We start from the raw sequence: 21,360 nt of genomic DNA, 5'->3' as shown, positions 1-21,360 counted from the left end.
TGCACATACTATTAACACACTGTTTAGAAGAAAAAAAAGACTTATTTGTCTTTTTAAAGACGTTAAAGGCTTATTTGTTTATTTTTAAAGATATTAAGAGCTTATTTGTCCTTTTTAAGCTATTAGAGGCATATTTTCCTCTTATTCCTTTGCGTTATTCATTATTGGAGTTGCTAAATTATTATTACTTTATTTTATGACAAATTTAATTAATTTTAGCTTTATTTATTTAATTATGAAGAGTTTTAGATAAGTCTCAATTATTGAGCGATATTTTTAGATTTAAATTAATTTATATTCAAGCAGGATAAGACTAATCAGTGGCAGAATTAAGTTGAAAAGTCATCTCGTTCCGATTCTGAAATTTTCAATATCGATGAATAACGAATAATTATTTTAAAGAGAATTGTTTTTTTAAAGATGAGCCAAACAATGTCTTTTGGTCTATTGTTTTTTTTTTAAAAAAAAAAATCAAACAACGTGCGGTTAGGTCTTAAAATATAGCTGAACAAATGTCGGTTCTAAAATTTACGAGACCAGAGAGCACCAATGCTTTTCATGTCATAATTCAAAAATTTATGTTCCTAATTTTGGTCACCACAAGATGATTATTCTTGTTAAACTCTATTTTGAAGATTTTTCATTCACCGACTTGCATATATTGAGTGATCTGATTCACATGAACATTTATAATGTAAGAAATAGTTGAGTGGTGATCTGGCTAGCCTTGCAATCAAGATGGTTCAAAATAATAGACATTTAGATTATTTATTTTTGAAAATCGGTTTTGTATTAATTAACTAGCTGGTAAATCAGTCATTATAAAGCGATTAACTTATGCAGGAACAAATCCCATCCAAATAGCAAATTGGTCTCTATCTCTAAATGAGATGGTTTGTTGCATTTCCTGTTTGCAAAGACCAGCCCCCTACGGAGGTTCTCATTCACCATATTCGCGCAATCCTGACCAATTAGCCCTACATCATTACAAGGCAATAAATTTTTGTTGAGACTTTCTACTACCACCTTCGAGTCTGAATAGATCACAAAAAGAGTTAGATTCTATTGTCAGCCTCTCCATCACTAACCCCATCTCGACTTTTTGTTCCCTTGTTGTTTGTTGCAGTGTATTCTTCAACATATTGAACCACCCACTCCAGCAATTGACCCACAGGCTTTGCATTCTGCTTAAATAAAGTGCAGTTTCTGTTCTGCCAGATCAACCATAGCAAACCACAGAAGATTACGAAGTTTTCTTTATCCAGGGTGTTATGGGCTTTCAAAATGAGATTCTTGTGTCAATGCTCAATTGTGTTTTTTATTGAAAAAAAAAAAGAAAAAAAAATTAAATAAATTGATTCTTGTTAAATAATTAGATTTTATAAATTTATAATTTTTATTTATATTTGTATAAAAAAATTAACTAAATTTAATTTAAATTGTTTTAATTTATTGGCTTAATTCCTTAAAAAACCCCCACCTTGCACTTTTTCTTCGTTTATACCCTGACCTTGTAAAAACACCATTTGTACCCAATTTTGGGTTTTTATGTTTCATCTCTACCCAAAAGCATTAAATTGTACTTTTTTCATTTGGAAAAGAGTTTAAAACATACTTTTTTCTATTTTAAAATATACAAATAAATCCTTAAACTTAAAAAATAATCAAATACATCCAAATAATTAATTAATTTTTTTAATTTGATAAAATACTAAAAAATTAAAAAAAATATTATTATTTTTAATTTTTTTGTCGGAAATATTTTTAAAAAAGTTGAAAAAATTAAAAAAATTCGAAATATTTTTTAACAAAACTAAAAAAAATTATTATTATTTTTAATTTTTTTGTCGGAAATATTTTTAAAAAAGTTAAAAAAATTAAAAAAAATCGAAATATTTTTTAAAAAAACTAAAAAAAATTATTATTATTTTTAATTTTTTGAAAAAGATGGTATTTTTGTACTATTAATAACATTAATATCTAATTTGTATATAAGTTAAAAATGAAGGATTGTTTTAAACTTTTTTTCAAATGAAAAGAGTACAATTTAATGCTTTTGGGTAGAGATGAAACATAAAAACTCAAAATTGGGTACAAATGGTGTTTTTACAAGGTCAGGGTATAAACGAAAAAAAAAATGCAAGGTGGGGTTTTTTTAAGAAATTAAGCCTAATTTATTTGACTAATATTAAAAATAAAAAAAGTATAAATTGCTAATAGAAATAAAAATAAAAGACTATATTATAAGATTTTCAAATAAAAACAATAAAAATATAAAATTGACATACGTAAGAGTATCTCCATTGCATGTTGTATTTTTATACTATTTTTAGCACAAAATAAGATAAAATTCTATATATAGCATATATGGGTTTTTTTCCAAAAAAATTGCCACAGTAAAAAGTTATTCCCAAATAGTTCGTGGGGCATGAATCCGCAAGTCATACTTGCGGATTCATGCATGAATCCCCCTTAATCTTAATTAAGGGTGAGCTAAACTGGTTTGGGTGTGCATTTAACCCACTCTTTTCTATTTTTTTTTTAAATTATGAATTTAAAAAATAAAAACTTTTATCCCTTATTTAATTTTAAAATAAAATATTAATTTTTAGAGTGTTTTCGGTTTAAATTTTGTAATTTGCAAATATCGGAGAAAGTGTCGAAATTTTAGAAGTGGACAGCGTACTATTTTTTATCCCTTATTTAATTTTATCCCTTATTTTTTTAGCGTACTATTTTTTAACGGCATTTTTAGTATATTATTTTAATATTTAAAAATATTAGAAAACCCTAATTGTTAAAATTGTTGATTTATTATTTAGTATTTGTAAAATGGTAGGTATTATAATTGTTAAAATTGATATTAAATAAAAATTATTAATAAAATGCTAGAACCAAGTATAATTTAAAAAAGTGTTATAATTTATTATAAAATGTTAGGGATTAGTCAATTTTAGAAGATTTTTTCTATTTTATTTAACTTTTAAAAAATATTAGAGAATTATAATTGTTAAAAGTTAAGTTAATTATATATTTTTAGTAAAATGTTAGAAATAATTGTTATAATTATTTATTGTTAGTAACATGCCGTTAAAAAATAGTACGCTGTCCACTTTTGAAATTTCGACGCTTTCTCCGATATTTGTAAATTACAAAATTTAAACCGAAAACACTCTAAAAATTAATATTTTATTTTAAAATTAAATAAGGGATAAAAGTTTTTATTTTTTAAATTCATAATTTAAAAAAAAAGAGTGCTTAATTAAGATTAAGGGGGATTCATGCATGAATCCGCAAGTATGACTAGCGAATTCATGCCCCAGGAACTATTTGGGAATAACTTTTTATTGTGGCAATTTTTTGGGAAAAAACCTTAGCATATATTATTGAAATGCACCCCATTATAAAATGCTAAATTAAATGCTAAAATTATAATTTTATAAGTGATTATTATTATTGATGACAAATCTGTAAATAATTTATATATAATAAAATTTGACATATGTTAAATTTTCTAACAAATTTGGAAAAAATTTTAGCATATGCTAAATTTAGCACATAAAATAGAAGTGTAATGAAGATGTGTTTTTTATACTAAATTTTAAAGGGTTAATTCCTAAAAAAATCACGAAATTTCATTTTAATCATGACCTTTAAAAGTTGCCATTTAAAGGCACGAACTTTTATTTTGTTTCAAATCTATCATTTCAATATATTTTTGTTGACTAAATTCTTCAATAAACCATTAATTAAAGACCCAAATTATAAATCGATATTAAATTTTATTATCTTTTAGTTAGAGTATATATGATTAGGAATTTTTAGTTCGATAAAATACACCGGATTTTACTTTGGCGATAGATTTGAAATAAAATGAAAGTTCGTGTCTTTAAATGACAACTTTTAAAGTTCATGATTAAAATGAAATTTCGTGATTTTTTTATAAATTAACCCAATTTTAAATTATAGCATTGTGAAGTATTTTTAGCATTAGAGTGGAGATGCTCTAAGATCCGGCGTTTTTTGGTATTTATTATTGGCATTTGAGAAAATATTTTCTTTTTCAATCGTATGACTAATAAATAACACACTGCACACAACTACACCGGATTGTAGCTACGGACAAAGAAATTAATTGAAGGGTCAAGATTTTGAAAGTCGAGACACTTGTACGGTGAATGTATGCGTCAGCATATCGTGTAAAGTGTCCATAATCAGCTGTGCTCACGTGCTAATGTCTAGTATGGCTGATATTCTTGGACATCAGGGACGTTAGATTCATTTTTGTGTGTGTGTCAGAACAGTGATATGATAGTCAATGGACGATTATGATTGTGCTTCTAATGATCAACAGCAGTGGAACGGAATCAATGATATTGTTTTATAATTATACCTTTATTTTTTTAATTTTGCTATATTATCCATTGTTTTAAATTATTTTCCACAGTTCGTAATATTTGTTATTTTAAAAAAATAATAATATTTATTATTTTATAATATCAAAATAACATTTTTTTATTTTTATCTTTATTGATTCATTGAAAAAATACAAAAAATAAATAAAGAATTATAATCATAAATATCAATAGATTTTTAAAAAGATTAATTTAAAAACGGTACTTATAAATTTAGATATAATTATTAATTTCTTAATTTATGTATTGTTAATTCAAAAAAATAATATATTAATCACATTTTTTTATTCAATTAAATTTTATTTCATTTTATATATGCATGAATTAAGTAGCAATTTGCTTTTTAACATGTAAGTAATGGATATTTAGCATATAAGTTAATTTTGTAGATAAATTAATTATAAAATTAATAATTATGGTAAATTAATTCCATTTTTGTAATTTATTTTTTCAATTTGTAAGCTAATTGCCTTCAATTTTTAAGCTATTTTGCCAAAATAGAAATAATTGATCATAACCAACACTTTTATAATTAATTTGTATATAAAATTAATTTATATACTAATTGCCAATTGTTTGCAAATTGAAGGAGCAAATTGAAATTTAAGTCTATATATATAGATTCTAAGGATGGCAATGGGAGAGGATTCCCCGTTTTCCGTGGGGACTCGCCCCTAATGGGGCGGAAAATCCCCACCAATTACCCCCATGGGTACGGGGATGGGGGAAAATCATCCCCAACCACGGAGATGGAGAGGGGACGGGGAGCATAGTCTCCACCCCATGGGGATCCCCATCCCCGTCCCATGGGGATCAGATTTATATTTATATATATTTATATTATATTATAAGTTTTAGTATGTTATTTATAATTTTAAATAATTTAACATAATTTCTTTTATTAGTTTCTATTTAGTTATAAATATATAATATTATAAAAGGTAATAATATTTTCTATAATGATATTTTTTTCAAATATTTTATGAAAATAATAAAATTATTTATAAATTATATTTAATTGTACGGAGAACGGGGATCCCCATAAGAATGGGAAATCCATGGGGATGAAGACGGGGATGATTTTATCCCCATTAATTAAATGGAGATGAAGATGGGGATTCTCCATAGACGCGGGGATGGGGATGGGGATAGCTTCCCCGTCCCCACCCGGCCCCATTGCCATCCCTTATTCGTTGAGGTGAAGTTAGGTTAGTATGCAGTGGGTCCACTTCTGGTTTTGGTAAAGATGCTTCTCCTAGATCTGATGCCGATGATTAATTTGCTTCAGGTTTTTGTCCCATCTTCTAATTTTAAAGGTTATTAATGTTATCATAACTTAACCCCCCTATCAAGGGCTAGATTAATTTAGCTAATCTTATTACTTCTTTATCAATGTCCTGGAACTCAAATCGTCTAATACTTAAATGAACGAGTTCGAATTCGATTAATTTAGCATCTAAACAATTAAGTATGAACCATTCTCGAGCTAAATATAAATAATTTAAATTTAAATCTCGAACTAAATACGAACATTTCATTCATGCAACAAGCTGCACTGTTCAAATATACTATGGGTAGCTCTATAAGCATGAACCTAGTTGACCAATGCAAAACAAAAACAAAGAGTATGACCAAACCCAAGTAGTAATTTAAAAAGTATAGTAATATTGTTTCAAAATATGAGAATATTTCCACTTGGTCACATGGATAAGTTAAAATATAAAGATTACATCAATTTATGACACATTCTAATTCTTACACTTGACTTGTAAAAGAACAAAAAAAAAAAAAACAGTAAAAAAGAGCTAGAAACCTATTTTTTTTATTCGACGTGGGATATGCAGTAAAATCCAACTCTTCGTAAACTTTAGCAATATGCAGATTCAAAGACATGATATACATATACATCCTAAAAATAGTGCATAATAATGAAGATATTAATTTTACATACAAGCCGTCGAGCTCCTCTTGAAATGCATTGACGATCAGATTCAGCTGTTTGATTGAGAAAGAACCAAGTCGGATACCGATAAGGTACCTGATTCATCCACATCAAGATTCTCAAACTGTTCCATTACTACTGAGATATCATCTTCTGTAATCTTGCCCATCTCTTTAAGCTTATATAAGATAAACTCAGCAACCCTGTCCATTTATGCAAACATAGTTAATTAACTATAAAACATACTCTTCTAGGTTACTAAAAGTGCATTCGGTAGTTCGGTTTGATTCGGTAGTAAAACTATCAAAGCTGCTTAGTTTATGAAGAAAATAAAAGTCGAACCAAATTAAAGGGCCAAGTTCGGTTTGATGTTCGGTTTTACCAAAATATAAGATATTAAATTTAGAATTCAAACCTAGGCCAAATTAAAATATGTTATACATTTTAGCATGTGAACACGTAAGAAAATTGTATTATATATAATTATATTTTTTCGGTTTTTTATTTTTTCATTTTTTTAAATTAAAAGCCTAACCGAACTGAAATTTTAAAAAATGTAGACATAAAACGAACGACCATTTCCAGTTTGGTTCGTTTCATTTCTGTGCACACCTCTAGGTGCTACCACATAACAAACAATTTATGAATGAACCTACTTACCCAACAACTCCATCATTGTCCATGTCAGCTGCCTCCAAATCTACACTGGTAGTCTTTCTTGTAAGAACCCAGTTCACCAATGCCTTTTGCCTGGTTTCAGTGAATAACTCAGCGACATAGAGAAAAACCTGTCCTAATCCAAGAGTACTGATCAGTATCCAAAATATGCCAAAAAACCGGCCAAATCCAGTCGAGAAGCTCTCATCTCCAAAACCTAGAGTTGTGATAGTTGAACACACGCAATAAATAGCATCAATCGTCTCCATTTTCTCGACAGTAAGTAGAACTGTTGCTCCAACCATCATAAGCATTAAGAGAATTCCCATGGCAAGGTAGCACTTGTATCTCACTCTGTTGGTTTCAATGTCCTTTATGGTTTTCAATTCGCCCACTTTATTGTGCTTGTTTAAGGCTTCGACGAGCATGATTTCCTGCTTTTCTACCAGGTAATCTGCTGCTTTGCCTAATATAAGTCCAACAATTGCCATACCTGTGAAGACAAAAACACATGCGAGTATCTTCACAAAGTTAGTATTCGGAACTAAGTCCCCATATCCGACAGTAGTCATAGTCACAACACAGAAATACATAGCATCGATAATTGGATTTGTTTTTGTCCCTTCAATATCATCCCTGAAAAGGAGAAAGACAAACGTGCCGATCCCCAAGTAGCCACCCAACATCATAGAAACATTCTTGATACTCGGCTCGATTTTCCCAAAAATGGAGTTAGGACGTTGAAGTGTTCCATCACCACGAATATCTGAAAGACGGAACTCTGCTGAAGGAGCACTTTTACTCCTGCGAAGTCTCCTTTTGCTGAGAGATTTTGCATTATTAGGCAGAACAGTCGAATCCACTAATCCTGATAGCAACGGCTGGTTTTCACCATTGGAGGCCATTGAGACAGTACCACAAAATTACAAGTGTCTTGAGAGACCTAGAGTAGAAATTGTAGTAAATATGTTAAGCTACATAAACTAAACATGCAAGTCAAGCACAGCACCATCAGAATTAAATAAGGCAAGGGCGTCGGCTTCATATTAACTTTACTGTTACACCATAGTCACATTCGAGCATATTGAAAGTCATTAAAAGTGTAGGGATTTGTTGGAATGTTTAAACCAAATAGAGAGAGCCTTTAGAAGTACTGCATCAGCAATTCGAGCAACTTATTAAACAATAAAGACGCTAATTAAAACATGAAAAATCATACGTTTCTCCATATAAACATGTAATATTTTCAATTTTTCTATGCTTGGCAACTCTTATTCTCGAGAATTTCTTTATAAACCATTGCATACTTATATCTGAAGAAATGAATTAACAAAACTAGAAGGCAGACTGAATAAGAAAAACGCCAGTGAGATAATCCGTGTTATTCTACAAGTAATTTGCAACATTCAGTTTTGGTACAATCAAAATCAAAGCAAAATAATTGACATTAATGATTACACCAAAGCAAATTATTGAAAGAAAGAATAAATTCACAGCATAAAAAATTAGAACAGGAAGAAAAACCTGTATGAAACTTGGTTCTAATTAGTGTGATACATACCTCACTAAGTAATTCGAATAAAACTTCACTCTACAATACTTGAGTTTCTAAATTCATTCACAAGGAACTTAAGCATGAAAGCAGGTTTGAATCAAATTTAAATTGCCAATCAGTAAGGAAATTTCTTAGCAAATTTACAAAACCCTTGTACTTAAAATCTTACCTCTTACTCAAAAGATGAAATTTAACTTTTTTAGTTTTACTATATTCTCTTTGGCTATTAAAGTAATCAATTTAGAAAGTACTAGAAAACATGTAAAAAAAGAAATTTCCCATACCAATCCAAGAAAATATGCATTTAACTTTATATTCTCGACGTACAACAATTCAAGATTGAAAATGAAAATGTAAACATGGTTTTCAAGATTGGGGAGTTTCTTACGGTTTTTTATGGGTTTAATTTCGGAAACTTCGTAATAGATCAAGAAATTGCAGGGAAAAGAAGAAATTTACCAGTAAAAGGCAGAATTGCATCAATTCTTCAAGATTATCCGTGTGTGATCATAAAAAATTTGTGCATATGGTGCAAGATCAGATTAGATCAGCTTGTAATGACTCGTTATAGAGTTTTGTGAGGATGAGATTTTGTTCTTGTGTTGGCTATTTTTTCTGAAAATGGATCCATTGATTGGACTGATCTTTTAGTTTTAAGAATGGAACGAAGCTGGTGTGAATTGTATTTGCTAATACATTTGAAATAGCGGTGTTTTTTTTAACCACAAAAGGCAGTTTAATTAGTTGGGTACTAATTAGATCTCTTCAATAATGATGAACATATACATTGACGAAGCCGGAATATACATTAAATTTTCAGACGCTGGAAATTAAATCGTAAAATATTAGAACAAATTGCACTAATTTAAGTATTTTCTTAAAAGTACTTCTCTAAAAAAAAGTATTTTTTAAAAGTAGAGGGGCCAATGGCCTCTTTCCCACTGTCACTGAATATATAAAGTAAAATGCTATTTCATTCATCATTTGTACTATTTATAATGTTCCTTCTTACATGACAAGTTTTAATTTATTTAATTATCCAAAAGTTTTTTTTTTTTAATTTTATGATCTCGATGGATTGATTTTTTTTAATAATAAATCATTCACCAATTAATAATTTATATTTTATCAATTTTTTATAATTTTTTTAAGCTCATTATTATATGAAAAAGTACCGCGTAAATTTTATTAAAATATATAGTCAAGAGAATTATCAAATAAAAATATTTAATAAAATTAAAATATAATTACAGTAAGTAATTATAGCACTTCTTTTGCAATCTTTTGCATTGAAAAAAAATTTAGAATGCTATGCAATTATAGCATTTTTACTATTTTGTTGCTGAGTTTAGCATAAAACATACCATCACAAAGGAGATACTCTTAGCATATGCTATAATTAGTACTAAATTTAGCACATAATATAGCATATGCTAAATTTAGCACACATTATAGCACTGTATTGAAATTGTATTTTAATAATTAATATTAAATTATAACATTAGCATTTTATTTAGCATTACATTAGAGATGCTCTTACTGTTTATAAATCGAATAAGATTGACCAGTTCAACTAATTCAATTCAAAACAGTTGTCATGTTCACCTTTTTAAAAAATCAAAAATATGGTTTACTATATTAAGAGAAAATTTTAAAATTTTAAATTAGTGAAATCATAAAAATTACAGTTACTTATTTATTAATTAGAGTGTGGTTTGGTATTTTTTTTTAATGTAAAATTTTCATTAATAATAACGAAAATTACATGAACGATTTCTCAAAACATTGAGTCAACTATTCTAGAGAAGATGATGAAAGCTGTAAATCTACAGTCATCGATTAGGCTAAACTAGCCACCAAAAGTCACCCAAATTTATAGGCTAAATTAATTAGCTCTAATAATTAATCTAAATAATTAGGCTTCAACTTGTATATATGAATACACAACATATGGGATGTCCTCAGAAAGCCTAATCCTGGGACATCCCAGTAGAATGTTTTCATAATTGACGGTAGCCCTGTTCTTCAGGCGCTACCGTTTGTTCACCAATATACCCACCTTCAATCGAGTAGTCCTCCTTAGAAGATAACGCAACTGAATCAGACACCACGCCTCCATTGCCATCTTGATTTTTCAGCCAAATCCCTAACCCCTTTTTTCCTCCTCCACTGTTTGTAATGTCTTCAAACGGTAATTTTTTAAGGGAGTTTGGTAATTCACTCTTCAATTATTTAATAAATTAATCACTAATAAATAAATCTAAAGAAAGATGATTTCTATGTTACAAAATTCTAATTTTAATAAATATAGATTCCTTTCGAGCTTATTTATTTAAAAAATTAATATCATATATTTTCAAATTATATTTTAATTTAGTTATTCAATCTATTTAAAATATCAAAAAATGATAAATAACTTCATCTTCTTAAGAAAGTAATTTTTTATTTTATGAATATAAAAATTTAGAAAACATACTTATAAAATGTAATTAGTTTGATGATTTGAATGACACTTTATTTCATCGAAACTGAGTATAATAATAGAATACTAATTTGAAGATATAGTTGGATAAACTTTTAATTGAAAGATCTACAAAGAATATGACAATGACTTTTATTTGTTTATCGGATTTCACTTTACTTTTGACCATTGCAATACATGTTCATTATTTATTGTTAGAGCATCTTTAATGATATTATTTATTATAGAGAATATATTTAAAAAAAAATTATATATAAAAATACTATTTTAAATTTTAGTTTAATGCATGGGCTCTCTAAAATTATCACTTTTTTTTATAAAGATCAATCAAATCAACTATTATATTTATTGTATTTTGTTATAATTTTACTTTTTCATGTTGAAAAAGAATCAAAAAATATACTCTTAAAAGTAAAAAAATAATCAATATATCTTAATTTAGTTTTTATTAAATATAAACAATCAAGTTCATTCTCTATTTTAATTTTGTGTTATAAAGAGTTTATTGAAATTTTATTTTAATTACTAAATTTTTAAAATAAAGAGTCCATCCAGAGACGCCTTTAAAAATTTAGGGATTGAATTAAATAAAAATAAAGTTGGAGGATTCAATTAAACAAAACAAAAGATTCAGGACCCCATAACGGGTTTTGCCTGTATATATATGACACACTATACCCCGTTGCACAGAAAAATCAAAATAAAAAGAAAATGGAGGGAAATCAACGGATCTCCACAAAACACAACCATCATTTACTTCAAAAAATCAAAGGTTCTGAAAATCGATGAAGCCTTTTCAATTCGTTCTTTTTTAATTTCAAATAACTATTTTCATCAACTAATTATAATTTAAACAATTATCAAATTGTAGATTTCACCACATCGTTGGTTAGAGACATTACCGACGGAAAATCCCCCGCCATTTCCATCGATAAATTCAGGAATTACTGCATTAAACCCGATACTAACTGGTTAGTTTCATTTGCTTCAATTTGCTACGATTATAATAATTTTCAATAATTTTTTAGGGTTTTGGATGTGTAGTAGTTGACCAGTTCCAATATCTGATTGTTTTTGTGATGCAGTTTCTGCTTATCTGATTTGCCGAAAGGACAAGAAATTCTCACATTAAGAAAAGAATGCAATTCTCGAAGAATCGGTGAGTATTGTGTTGTTGAATTTATAATTAATTGCCTCTTATGCGAATAATTTAGTGGAATTTTGTGCTTAATGTTCAGATGTGTTGCTTAGAGTGCTGGTCATTGTTCAACAGCTTTTACAAGAGAATAAACATGCTTCCAAAAGGGATATTTATTATATGCATCCTTCTGTATTCTCAGGTGATTTTATACATTTTCGTTTTCTTTTTTTATGGATTACGTAGTTTGATGTGAATTTATTGAATTTTTAGGTTATAGTATTGCATATTTAGATTGAGTTATAATTGTTGATTAAGAGAATTTGGAGAAGCTATTTGTTGACTGCACATTTGACTTATTAGCTTCCCTAAAAGTTACATTAAGGAATAAGGATTTCTTTGTACTTTCTGTAGCTAATGAAGTAGTCTATTTGTTTTCACAATTTAGATCAGTCAGTTGTAGACCAGGCAATCAATGACTCATGTATCCTTCTTCAGTGCAGCCGTCACAATTTAAATGTGGTTTGTAATTTCCTTCATTTATAATGCTTAATTTAGTTATCGGGTTGAGGGAATTTAATTATTGAAGCTTATAGTGTTTAAATTGGTATCTCTTGTCGATGCAAAATTGCAAACTCAGGGGAAGGACAAACATGTGAATGGTGCGTGAATGAATAGGATTTCATTCCTTAGTATGACTGAGATAGAAGATTCTGATGTTTTATATAAGGAAAAGATTGAATGTTAAATACTTAAGCAAGAACCTATTTTTTCAATTGGTTTGATGTATTGCAAATGACTATATATAGTTGTTAAAGCGCTGCTGCGCTAGGCGTACCTAAAGCGAAAGGGGCCTCATATAGCTCGAGGCGCTAGGCGCTAAAAAAAAGCACACGCCCTAGTGAATCTAGGCGCATATATGTAAAAAATTAATATACTTGTAAGAGATACATAAATATATATAACCTGTCACTTTTTTATAAGAAGATCTAACGCAGTTTATATTAAGTAACTTGCTGTCTTTTAACCAGTCAATAGCCGTAAGATGAATGAATTTTGCTTCATGAAGGTTAGATAGAAGTTAACCGGAATTTTTTGTTTGCACTGCTCTCTGCTTGTGCTTGATAATTAAAGAGAACAACTGCTTGTGGAAAATTTACTGTTTGTTCTCTTTCTTTGTCAGGTTTCTGTTGGAAATGGGTAGGTATCTCTGTCTATTCTTCGCCTTGCATAGCTTTTAGTGTTGAATTACTAGTGTATTTCTGATGTGATTTGCAACTCTGTGTGAATATTCAAACTCCAAAGCAATTAAAATGTTTAAGGTTGATATAGTCTTTAAAGCCAGTGACTAGATCCACCATGGGATTATAGGTTTTTGAACCTTGAATCAAACTGTAAAAAAAATAAAATTAGTAACATTGATTTAACTAGTGATTTTTGATGTGACGGTCTCTATATATTCTTTATAAGCAAGGTTATTCTTTTTTTTTTTTACATTTTTTTGAATAAGATATGTATTTTTCTTGCATATTTTTTGTTTTCTTCCTCCATCTATTTGCGATATTTGGAATACTGTTTAAGAAACAGATTTAGATGAATTTTCCTTCTAATTGTCTTAATGATTTTTTTTATCTAATTGTGCCTGTTATACAGGTTGGTTATGGGTTGGCTGCGGTTTTTGGAAGCTGGACGGAAATTTGATTGCATAAATAATCCCAGCAATGTAAGAATGGATAAAATATATTGCATCAGTTGCATTACTTTTAAAAAATGATTCTATCTGATTTGGTTACAGGTGCATCCCATTCCTGTTCATGTTGAGGAAGTTGAAGGTATTTGAGTCTATCACTCAAGTGATTTATATGATATTTTAAATTTTAACTAATCTTTGACATTCATTTACTCTCTGCGACCCATGACAATAGGTCTATGGTTAACATCACATAGAAAAAAAGAATATTGTTTGTATAGTTAGAATAGTTAATTTTTCTATAATACATACCCCAAGTAATATTAGATGACTGTCTTTAAAAACTCAAATATTTAGAATCCCTGCCTGATAACAATGCAAAATTAATAAGGGTATAATAGGACACTAATAAATAAATAATAATTCCTTAAGGAAGGTGGGCTACATCTTGGAATGGACAAAATAAGAGAAGTCTATTGTCATGGGACGGAGGGAGTACCATTTTACTGAAAAAAAGGAAAAAATCTAATGCTTCTGGATTGTTTTATGTCTTTTTTAAGAGGCTAGTCTTTGGGTTTTTCAGTTAAAAGCTGTAAATTTTTCATGCATGGGATTGAAATCTCTATAAAATTGTAACTTTGCATACTGATTAGACCAATACTGTTGCCAGTGCATATGAATACATGATGATCAGCATTACTAATGACTAGTTTTTGCCTTTTATTGTGCATAGATATTGTTAGTGTTGCCAAATACATACTAGTTGTGGAGAAGGAATCAGGTGAAGTTTTTCCTCCATGATACTCTTCTCTGGAAAGAGAATTAAGTTACTTTTACTTTGCTGAACTGTTATTGTGAACCCTTGGAAGCAGTGTTCCAGCGGTTAGCAAATGACCGGTTTTGTAATGCAAACCGCTGTATTGTCATCACTGTAAGCATTCATTCTCTGTAACTCTATATTTGGATAGCTATGGAATCTACTCGATACATTTGTTTAATCAAATCAAATATATCTGACTTCATAATTTTCTTTGAAGGGTCTATTTATAAAAATGACTTCATAGTCATGCATGTGGATGCTTATAGAAACAGGCTTAGTCTCAAATCAACCATATAATACTTACACCATTTCTTTCATCCTCTAGATCTAATCCCTTTTAATGCAAATTCCACCAAAATAAAATTTCAAATTTCGTGCTTTCCGAATTTTTAGTTATTTTTGCTGTGTAATTTTGCAGGGACGAGGCTATCCAGATATTCCCACAAGAAGGTGAACTTTTCCATCCCTGAAAGAGCATACTATATAGTGATTGGACTTATGCAGAGTACACACACCACCCTCGTCCTTTACTCTTTCTAACTTCTATTCAATGGAAATGATTAGCAGGTTCTTGCGGCTTCTGCATGAAAATTTGTGTTTGCCTATCTACTGCTTGGTTGATTGTGATCCATATGGGTTTGACATCCTGACTACCTATCGGTTCGGTTCCATGGTTAGCTTCTTAATTTGTTAACGCATGATTTTGGTGTCATTGAATATCCAAGTCCATCAAAAGCCAGTATGCTAACTACTGAAAATGTGTATTGCCTACATCATTTACAGTGAATTGATTTCTCTTATGTTTTATCCCTCACTTCTATCTTGCTAGCAAATGGCCTATGATGCTAAATTTCTGCGTGTCCCTGAAATACGCTGGCTTGGAGTTTTCCCTTCCGATCTTGAGAAATATGACCTTCCCAAGCAGTGTCTGCTTCCTTTGACAGCTGAAGGTTATCTTTTTTGCTCATGAAATTGGCACATTCTGTTTGTCTGCATATCTTATTTTGGGTTCCTGATGTTTATGTTAGATAAGAGGAGAACTGAGACCACGTTACTAAGATGCTACCTGCAAAGGGAAGAACCAGAATGGAGGTACATAATATTCTGTGACATTGTACGATCTTTTGTTCCTTTTCAATATTCATGTTTATTGTGAACTACTTGCACTTCTGAAGTGATATTTCATTTCATGAAAGGTTGGAATTGGAGTTAATGCTGCAAAGAGGAGTGAAATTTGAGATTGAAGCGTTATCTGTGCATTCGCTTTCCTTCCTGTCAGAGCAGTATATACCATCTAAGATTCAAGGTGGGCTTCACATATAACATGCTTCATAATTCACATGGTAAACACTCACTTTTTGATACTTGGAAGCTGATAAGAAGTCTAGTATTGCTGATAAAAACATGTAACAGCTCATTACACCAGTCAGTTTCATGAGTGATATAGAAGATTGTTTTACACTTATGAATAAGATAATTACATATACTTTAGCATTTCATCTACCTGCTAAATTTATTTAACTCCGTTTACTAAAACAGAGCAGACATTTAAGAACCCAATGCCACGACTACAATATGAAACATAAAGAACTTTGCAAATATTGCAGTAGCAATTATGCAAATATTTTAAACTGCAATTTGTTCATTTGCTGATAACATAAATAGAACAATAGAATCGTCTTTGCAGGTTTTATTTGGCATGTGGAGGAATGTAGTGGGTAGGAATTAAGTAGAGATCATTTTTCCTCTTCACAACAGAACCAAAAACTTCATCCATGTCTAGAGTTTCTGGTTTCACTCCAGATGGAAGTTGCCAATCAAAATGGTATAGCAACTGTGCAAGTAGAAACTTGACATTAGATATGCCGAACAATAATCCTGGACACATCCTTCTTCCAGCACCAAATGGTAGAAATTCAAAATCTGTCCCTTTATAATCAATGGAGCAATCATGGAATCTCTCGGGATGGAATTTCTCAGCTTGCGGCCAGTAATTGGGATCCCTTCCAATTGCCCACGCATTCACAATTACCCTGGATTTGACTGGAATGTCATAACCATTAATCACACAGCTCTCTCCACATTCTCTTGGCAGTAACAATGGAACAGGAGCGTGTAGTCGAAGAGTTTCTTTGATGACCAACTTTAAGTAGTTGAGCTCATGGATTGGTTCGTGAACATCTCCTTCTGTTGCAAAAACCCTCCTCACCTCTTGTTGTGCCTTTTCCATCACTCTTGGATTTTTCAGCATCTCAGACATTGCCCATTCTACTGTTGTAGCTGACGTGTCACTACCGGCAATAAACATGTCCTGAAGTAAGAAATATTCTGTAAAGTAGATATCTATACAAATTTTGATTTTTTGAACTAACTGATTTAATTCTAGATGTATATTATAAAGGTAATTACAAATATGAAGCTCCTTTTATATTGTACTGACCGAAATGACTGCTTTTATATTGTCGTCTGTTATAGGGATATCAAGGTCTCCTTGCTCCTGACAATTAAGGAGGGCATCGACAAAATCTTCATCATCATAAGCGTGCGACTGTTCTTGTACCCTTTTATTTCTGTGATCATCAATGATACTTTGGTATATGCTATCTGCTGTTTGATGAAGTTTCTTAAGCCTACGCACCATTCTGCTGAACTTGTGAAGCCATTTTATGGAAGGATACACATCAGCAAGAGCAAAACCTCCAGAATCTTGTATCAGTTGCTTTGCAGTTGGTATGAAAATATCTTCTCCATTCCATATCTTACCAAATGCTGCTCTTGAAATGATGCGATAGGTCACAGCACTGAGCATCTTGCTAAAGTTGATTGGTGATCCTGCTGCACCTGACGACAAGGATCTGATAACTTTTGATACTTCTTCTTCTCTAATTGAACTGAATGACTGCACACGTTTCGCTGTTAATAGCTCGAGCATGCAAATTTTTCGCATCTGTCTCCAATAATCACCGTAAGGTGCAAAGGCAATGTCTGTGAAATTATAAGTTGCAACACTGGCAGCAGCCAGATAAGGCCTATGAGCAAAGATGACATCATGGGTTTTCATCACTTGTTTAGCCATTTCGGGCGTAGAAACGACGACATTAGTTATCTCACCCAGCTGAAGATGCATAAGAGGTCCATACTTGTTGGCTAAGTTTCTCAGTTGGCGATGGGGTAAAGAGCCAGTTAAATGGTGCATGCTTCCTATTATAGGGAGCTTCCATGGTCCTGGTGGAAGATTTGGAATTGAGCTGTTGGTTTTTGATTTCTTCCATATTCTCTGTACCATAAACATGAAGAGGAAGAAGGTGCAAAGGATAGGGAGGAAAAAGACTTGGTGTTCCATGGCAAACACTGATTTCTCAAAAGAAGAGATAATGGAGAAATTGCGGTTTATCTATATATTGAGGTCACTAATTAACTACACTAATTGATTTCAAAAATTATTAATATACTAAATAAACAAAATAAATAATCATAACAATTTTTTAATAGAAAAGTACAATGCATATTTTTATTATAAAAAAATATGAAAATTTGGCAAAATCACAATATCTCATGTTTTCCAATATATCCTAAGCTTTCAAAATTGTAAATTTACCTTATTTTCAATTTTCAGTTTCAGTGGAGTTTTTTTTTTTTGCTTTGAAGAGGTTTAAACACGTCCCTTATATTTGTCATGTAGTCTAAATAAACTATTTATAATCTAAAAATTACTAAAAATTAGACTGTGTGTTAAATATAAAAGACATATTTCAAATATCAAAAAATGGGCACAATTGAAATTAAAAATTGAAAAATAAGATAAAATTGATTATTTAAAAAGGTAGGGATATAAATGAAAAAAAGTCAAAAAAGTATTGTATTTTTGTATGATTAAACTTTAAAAATTTTAATGAAAGAATTATCATTATTAATTTTTAATTTCTCACGTTATTATTTTATTTTATTTTATTTAATTTATGAATCAATATGAAAACATCATTAATGTTGAGCTTCAAAGCTAAAAACATTAACTAATTACATTGGAAGTGATGGTACCTTACCAAAATTCCCACATTGGAAGAATAACAATTACAGACACTAATTATCCCAGAAACTGTTAGTTTGCATCGTTCTCTGTTCGTGAGTGTTAATCTAAGAGAACAACTTATTGTGGGAAACTTACTGTTTGTTCTCTTTTTTTTTTCCGTTGAAAAGGGTAGGTATATCTAATTATTCTTCGCCTTGCTTAGCTCTTATTTATTTTTGAATAAGATATATATCGACTCTCTAAAAACATTAACTTCCAATGTGGGATAATTAGTGACTGTAATTGTTATACAGGTTGTTATTGTGTTGGCTGCAGTTTCTGGAAGATGGAAGGAAATTTGATTGCATAAATAGTCCCAGCAATGAGTGGCTAAACTTCATTATATTTCAAGAAACATTAATAGTTATACATGGAATATTGATTAAAAATCAATTTATTTATTCGTTGATATTGAAGTAGTACTTATAGAATCCTCGCTGCAGGTTTTTTATTTGGCAAGCGGAGGAATATATGGCGTAGGATGTAAATGGAGTTCATTTTTCCTCTTTACTACAACGCCAAAAACTTCATCCATGTCCAGAGTTTCTGGTTTCACTCCATTGGGTAGTTTCCAATCGAAATGGTATAGCAACTGTGCAAGTGGAAACTCGACATTAGATATGCCAAACGATACTCCTGCACACATCCTTCTTCCAGCACCAAAAGGGAGAAGTTCAAAATCCGCTCCCTTATAATCGATGGAGCAATCCTGGAATCTCTCTGGATAGAATTTGTCAGGTTCCACCCAGTAATTGGGATCTCTTCCAATGGCCCATGCGTTCACAATTACTTGGGATTTGATTGGAATGTCATAACCATTAATCACACAGTTCTCTCTGCATTCTCTTGGGACTAATAATGGAAGAGGAGGGTGTAATCTTAGCGTTTCTTTGATGACCAATTTCAAGTAGTTGAGTTCCTGAATGCGGGCTTCGTCCACATTTCCATCTTTATCAAAGACTCTCCTCACCTCTTGTTGTGCCTTTTCCATCACTCTGGTATTTTTTAGAAGCTCAGACATTGCCCATTCTACTGTTGTGGATGATGTCTCGCTACCGGCTGAGAAAATGTCCTGAAGTAAGAAATATTGTGCAAATTAGATACCATACAGATTTTTATTTGTGAACTAAAGATGAAGGTAAATTGGTGTTGTAAGTACTGACCAAAATGACTGCTTTTACGTTGTCGTCTGTTAAAGGGATGTCAAGCTCTCCTTGCTCCTGATAGTTGAGAAGGACATCTACAAAATCTTCTTTAACATAAGCATGTGATTTTGCTTCTGCCCTTTCAGCTCTGTGGTCATCAATGATGTTTTGGCAAATGTTATCTAATTGCTGATGAATCCTTTGAAGTCTAGGCACCGTTCCGCTGAACCAGTGGAACAATTTGACGGAAGGATACACATCAACGAGAGAAAAACCTCCACATGCTTCTAACGCTTTCTTGACAATTGGTATGAAGATTTCTTCTCCCTTCCATATCTTGCCAAATGCTGCTCTTGAAATGATGCTATAGGTCAAAGCACTGAACACCTTGCTAAAGTTGATCGGTGATCCTGCTGCACTTGAAGACAAGGATCTCATAAGTTTTGATACTTCTTCTTCCCTTATAGATCTGAACGACTCCACGCGTTTTGCGGTTTATAGCTCGAGTGTGCAGATTTTTCGCATCTGTCTCCAATAATCTCCGTATGGCGCAAATCCGATGTTTTTGTAATTATAAGTTATAACACTTACAGCAAGGACACAGGGCCTTTGCGCGAAGATGATATCATGTGTTTTCATCACTTGTTTAGCCATTTCTGGCGAAGAAACGACGACATTACTAAGCTCGCCGAGCTGAAGATGCATAAGAGGTCCATACTTGGTGGCCAAGTCTCTAAGGCGGCGATGGGGTAGAGAGCCAGCTAAATGGTGCATGCTTCCTATTATAGGTAACTTCCATGGACCTGGTGGAAGATTTGGAACTGAGTTGCTGATTTTTGATTTCTTCCATATCCTCAATACCATAAAGATGAAGAGGAAGAAGGTCAAAAGGACTGGAATGCAAGAAAATTGGTATTCCATGGCAAAGAAAGTGATTTCTCTAGAAAATAAGACTTAATGGGACAAATTGGAGATATATTGAGGTCAGTGAATGCACAGATACTCTTTATTGTTGCTTGCTTAGTTAGTCATTTGATTAAACAAGTGCATAAGTGAGCATGATCTCATTATAATAATCCTTTCAATAGGCTGTAGATCATGCATTAATAGTTGAATTTAAAACACATTTATCATAAAATAGTCTTAAGGCAGAAAAATATAAATGGTGGCAGCTGGCTCTCGAATGAAGAAACATTTAGAAAATATGCTGTAGACTAGTTGAACATGTGATAGTGAAATAAAATAAGCTTATTATGAGTGCTAATGTATCACTCTTTTGGGATTTCAAATAAAAAGCTTATTATAAGTGATAATAGTGAAATAAAATAAACTTATACCGTCTCTTTTAAAGTGACATTTAAGTTCTACGCATATATTAAAGAAATTAATAATTAGTCTTTTTTTTAAATATCTTTAACTTATAGTAACGCTTATATAAAAAAAGAAT

General features: G+C 30.9%; 2 protein-coding genes across 11 annotated transcripts; one reads left to right on the top strand and one right to left on the bottom strand.

The window, feature by feature from the left end:
* Window positions 1-6,060: 6,060 nt before the first annotated feature.
* LOC126669829 (two-pore potassium channel 1) lies at window positions 6,061-9,357 on the bottom strand. Of its 2 annotated transcripts, none has more exons than XM_050363393.2 (3): window positions 9,029-9,357; window positions 7,018-7,957; window positions 6,061-6,560 (listed from the first exon to the last, which is right to left on the bottom strand). In XM_050363393.2, exons 2-3 carry the CDS (start codon window positions 7,917-7,919, stop codon window positions 6,407-6,409), a joined length of 1,056 nt encoding a protein of 351 aa, XP_050219350.1. In that variant the 5' UTR covers window positions 7,920-7,957; window positions 9,029-9,357; the 3' UTR covers window positions 6,061-6,406. The 2 variants fall into 2 exon arrangements, with proteins under 2 accessions (XP_050219350.1, XP_050219351.1); XM_050363394.1 differs by lacking the exon at window positions 9,029-9,357 and adding an exon at window positions 8,576-8,682.
* A 2,364-nt stretch (window positions 9,358-11,721) lies between these two features.
* Window positions 11,722-21,321, top strand: LOC126668888 (meiotic recombination protein SPO11-1). 9 transcript variants are annotated; one of them, XR_008790042.1, is made up of 19 exons: window positions 11,722-11,823; window positions 11,923-12,022; window positions 12,137-12,210; window positions 12,290-12,391; window positions 12,638-12,711; window positions 13,373-13,389; window positions 13,843-13,912; window positions 13,985-14,021; window positions 14,613-14,660; window positions 14,752-14,810; window positions 15,118-15,149; window positions 15,267-15,372; window positions 15,529-15,649; window positions 15,728-15,791; window positions 15,896-16,005; window positions 16,387-17,015; window positions 17,175-18,105; window positions 19,023-19,131; window positions 19,212-21,321. XR_008790042.1 is itself a non-coding variant. In XM_050362107.2 (16 exons), exons 1-16 carry the CDS (start codon window positions 11,763-11,765, stop codon window positions 19,253-19,255), a joined length of 1,119 nt encoding a protein of 372 aa, XP_050218064.1. In that variant the 5' UTR covers window positions 11,722-11,762; the 3' UTR covers window positions 19,256-21,321. The 9 variants fall into 9 exon arrangements, 3 of the variants coding, with proteins under 3 accessions (XP_050218064.1, XP_050218065.1, XP_055960422.1); XR_008790041.1 differs by lacking the exon at window positions 19,023-19,131; XR_007638379.2 differs by lacking the exons at window positions 19,023-19,131; window positions 19,212-21,321 and having other exon boundaries at window positions 17,175-18,248.
* The last annotated feature ends 39 nt before the right edge of the window (window positions 21,322-21,360 follow it).

The sequence above is a fragment of the Mercurialis annua genome, linkage group LG2, assembly GCF_937616625.2.
Source record: "Mercurialis annua linkage group LG2, ddMerAnnu1.2, whole genome shotgun sequence".
Lineage (NCBI taxonomy): Eukaryota > Viridiplantae > Streptophyta > Magnoliopsida > Malpighiales > Euphorbiaceae > Mercurialis > Mercurialis annua.
This window is presented reverse-complemented; position numbering and strand designations above follow the sequence as displayed.

Excerpts from the sequence above, each read along its gene's own strand:
- LOC126669829 (XM_050363393.2), bottom strand. The coding sequence starts at position 7,919 with ATGGCCTCCAATGGTGAAAACCAGCCGTTGCTATCAGGATTAGTGGAT. Across the intron at positions 6,561-7,017 it reads GACAATGATGGAGTTGTTGG|GGTTGCTGAGTTTATCTTAT; the intron begins GTAAGTAGGTTC and ends ATAAATGGACAG.
- LOC126668888 (XM_050362107.2), top strand. The coding sequence starts at position 11,763 with ATGGAGGGAAATCAACGGATCTCCACAAAACACAACCATCATTTACTT. Across the intron at positions 11,824-11,922 it reads TTTACTTCAAAAAATCAAAG|ATTTCACCACATCGTTGGTT; the intron begins GTTCTGAAAATC and ends ATCAAATTGTAG. Across the intron at positions 15,792-15,895 it reads AGGGAAGAACCAGAATGGAG|GTTGGAATTGGAGTTAATGC; the intron begins GTACATAATATT and ends ATTTCATGAAAG.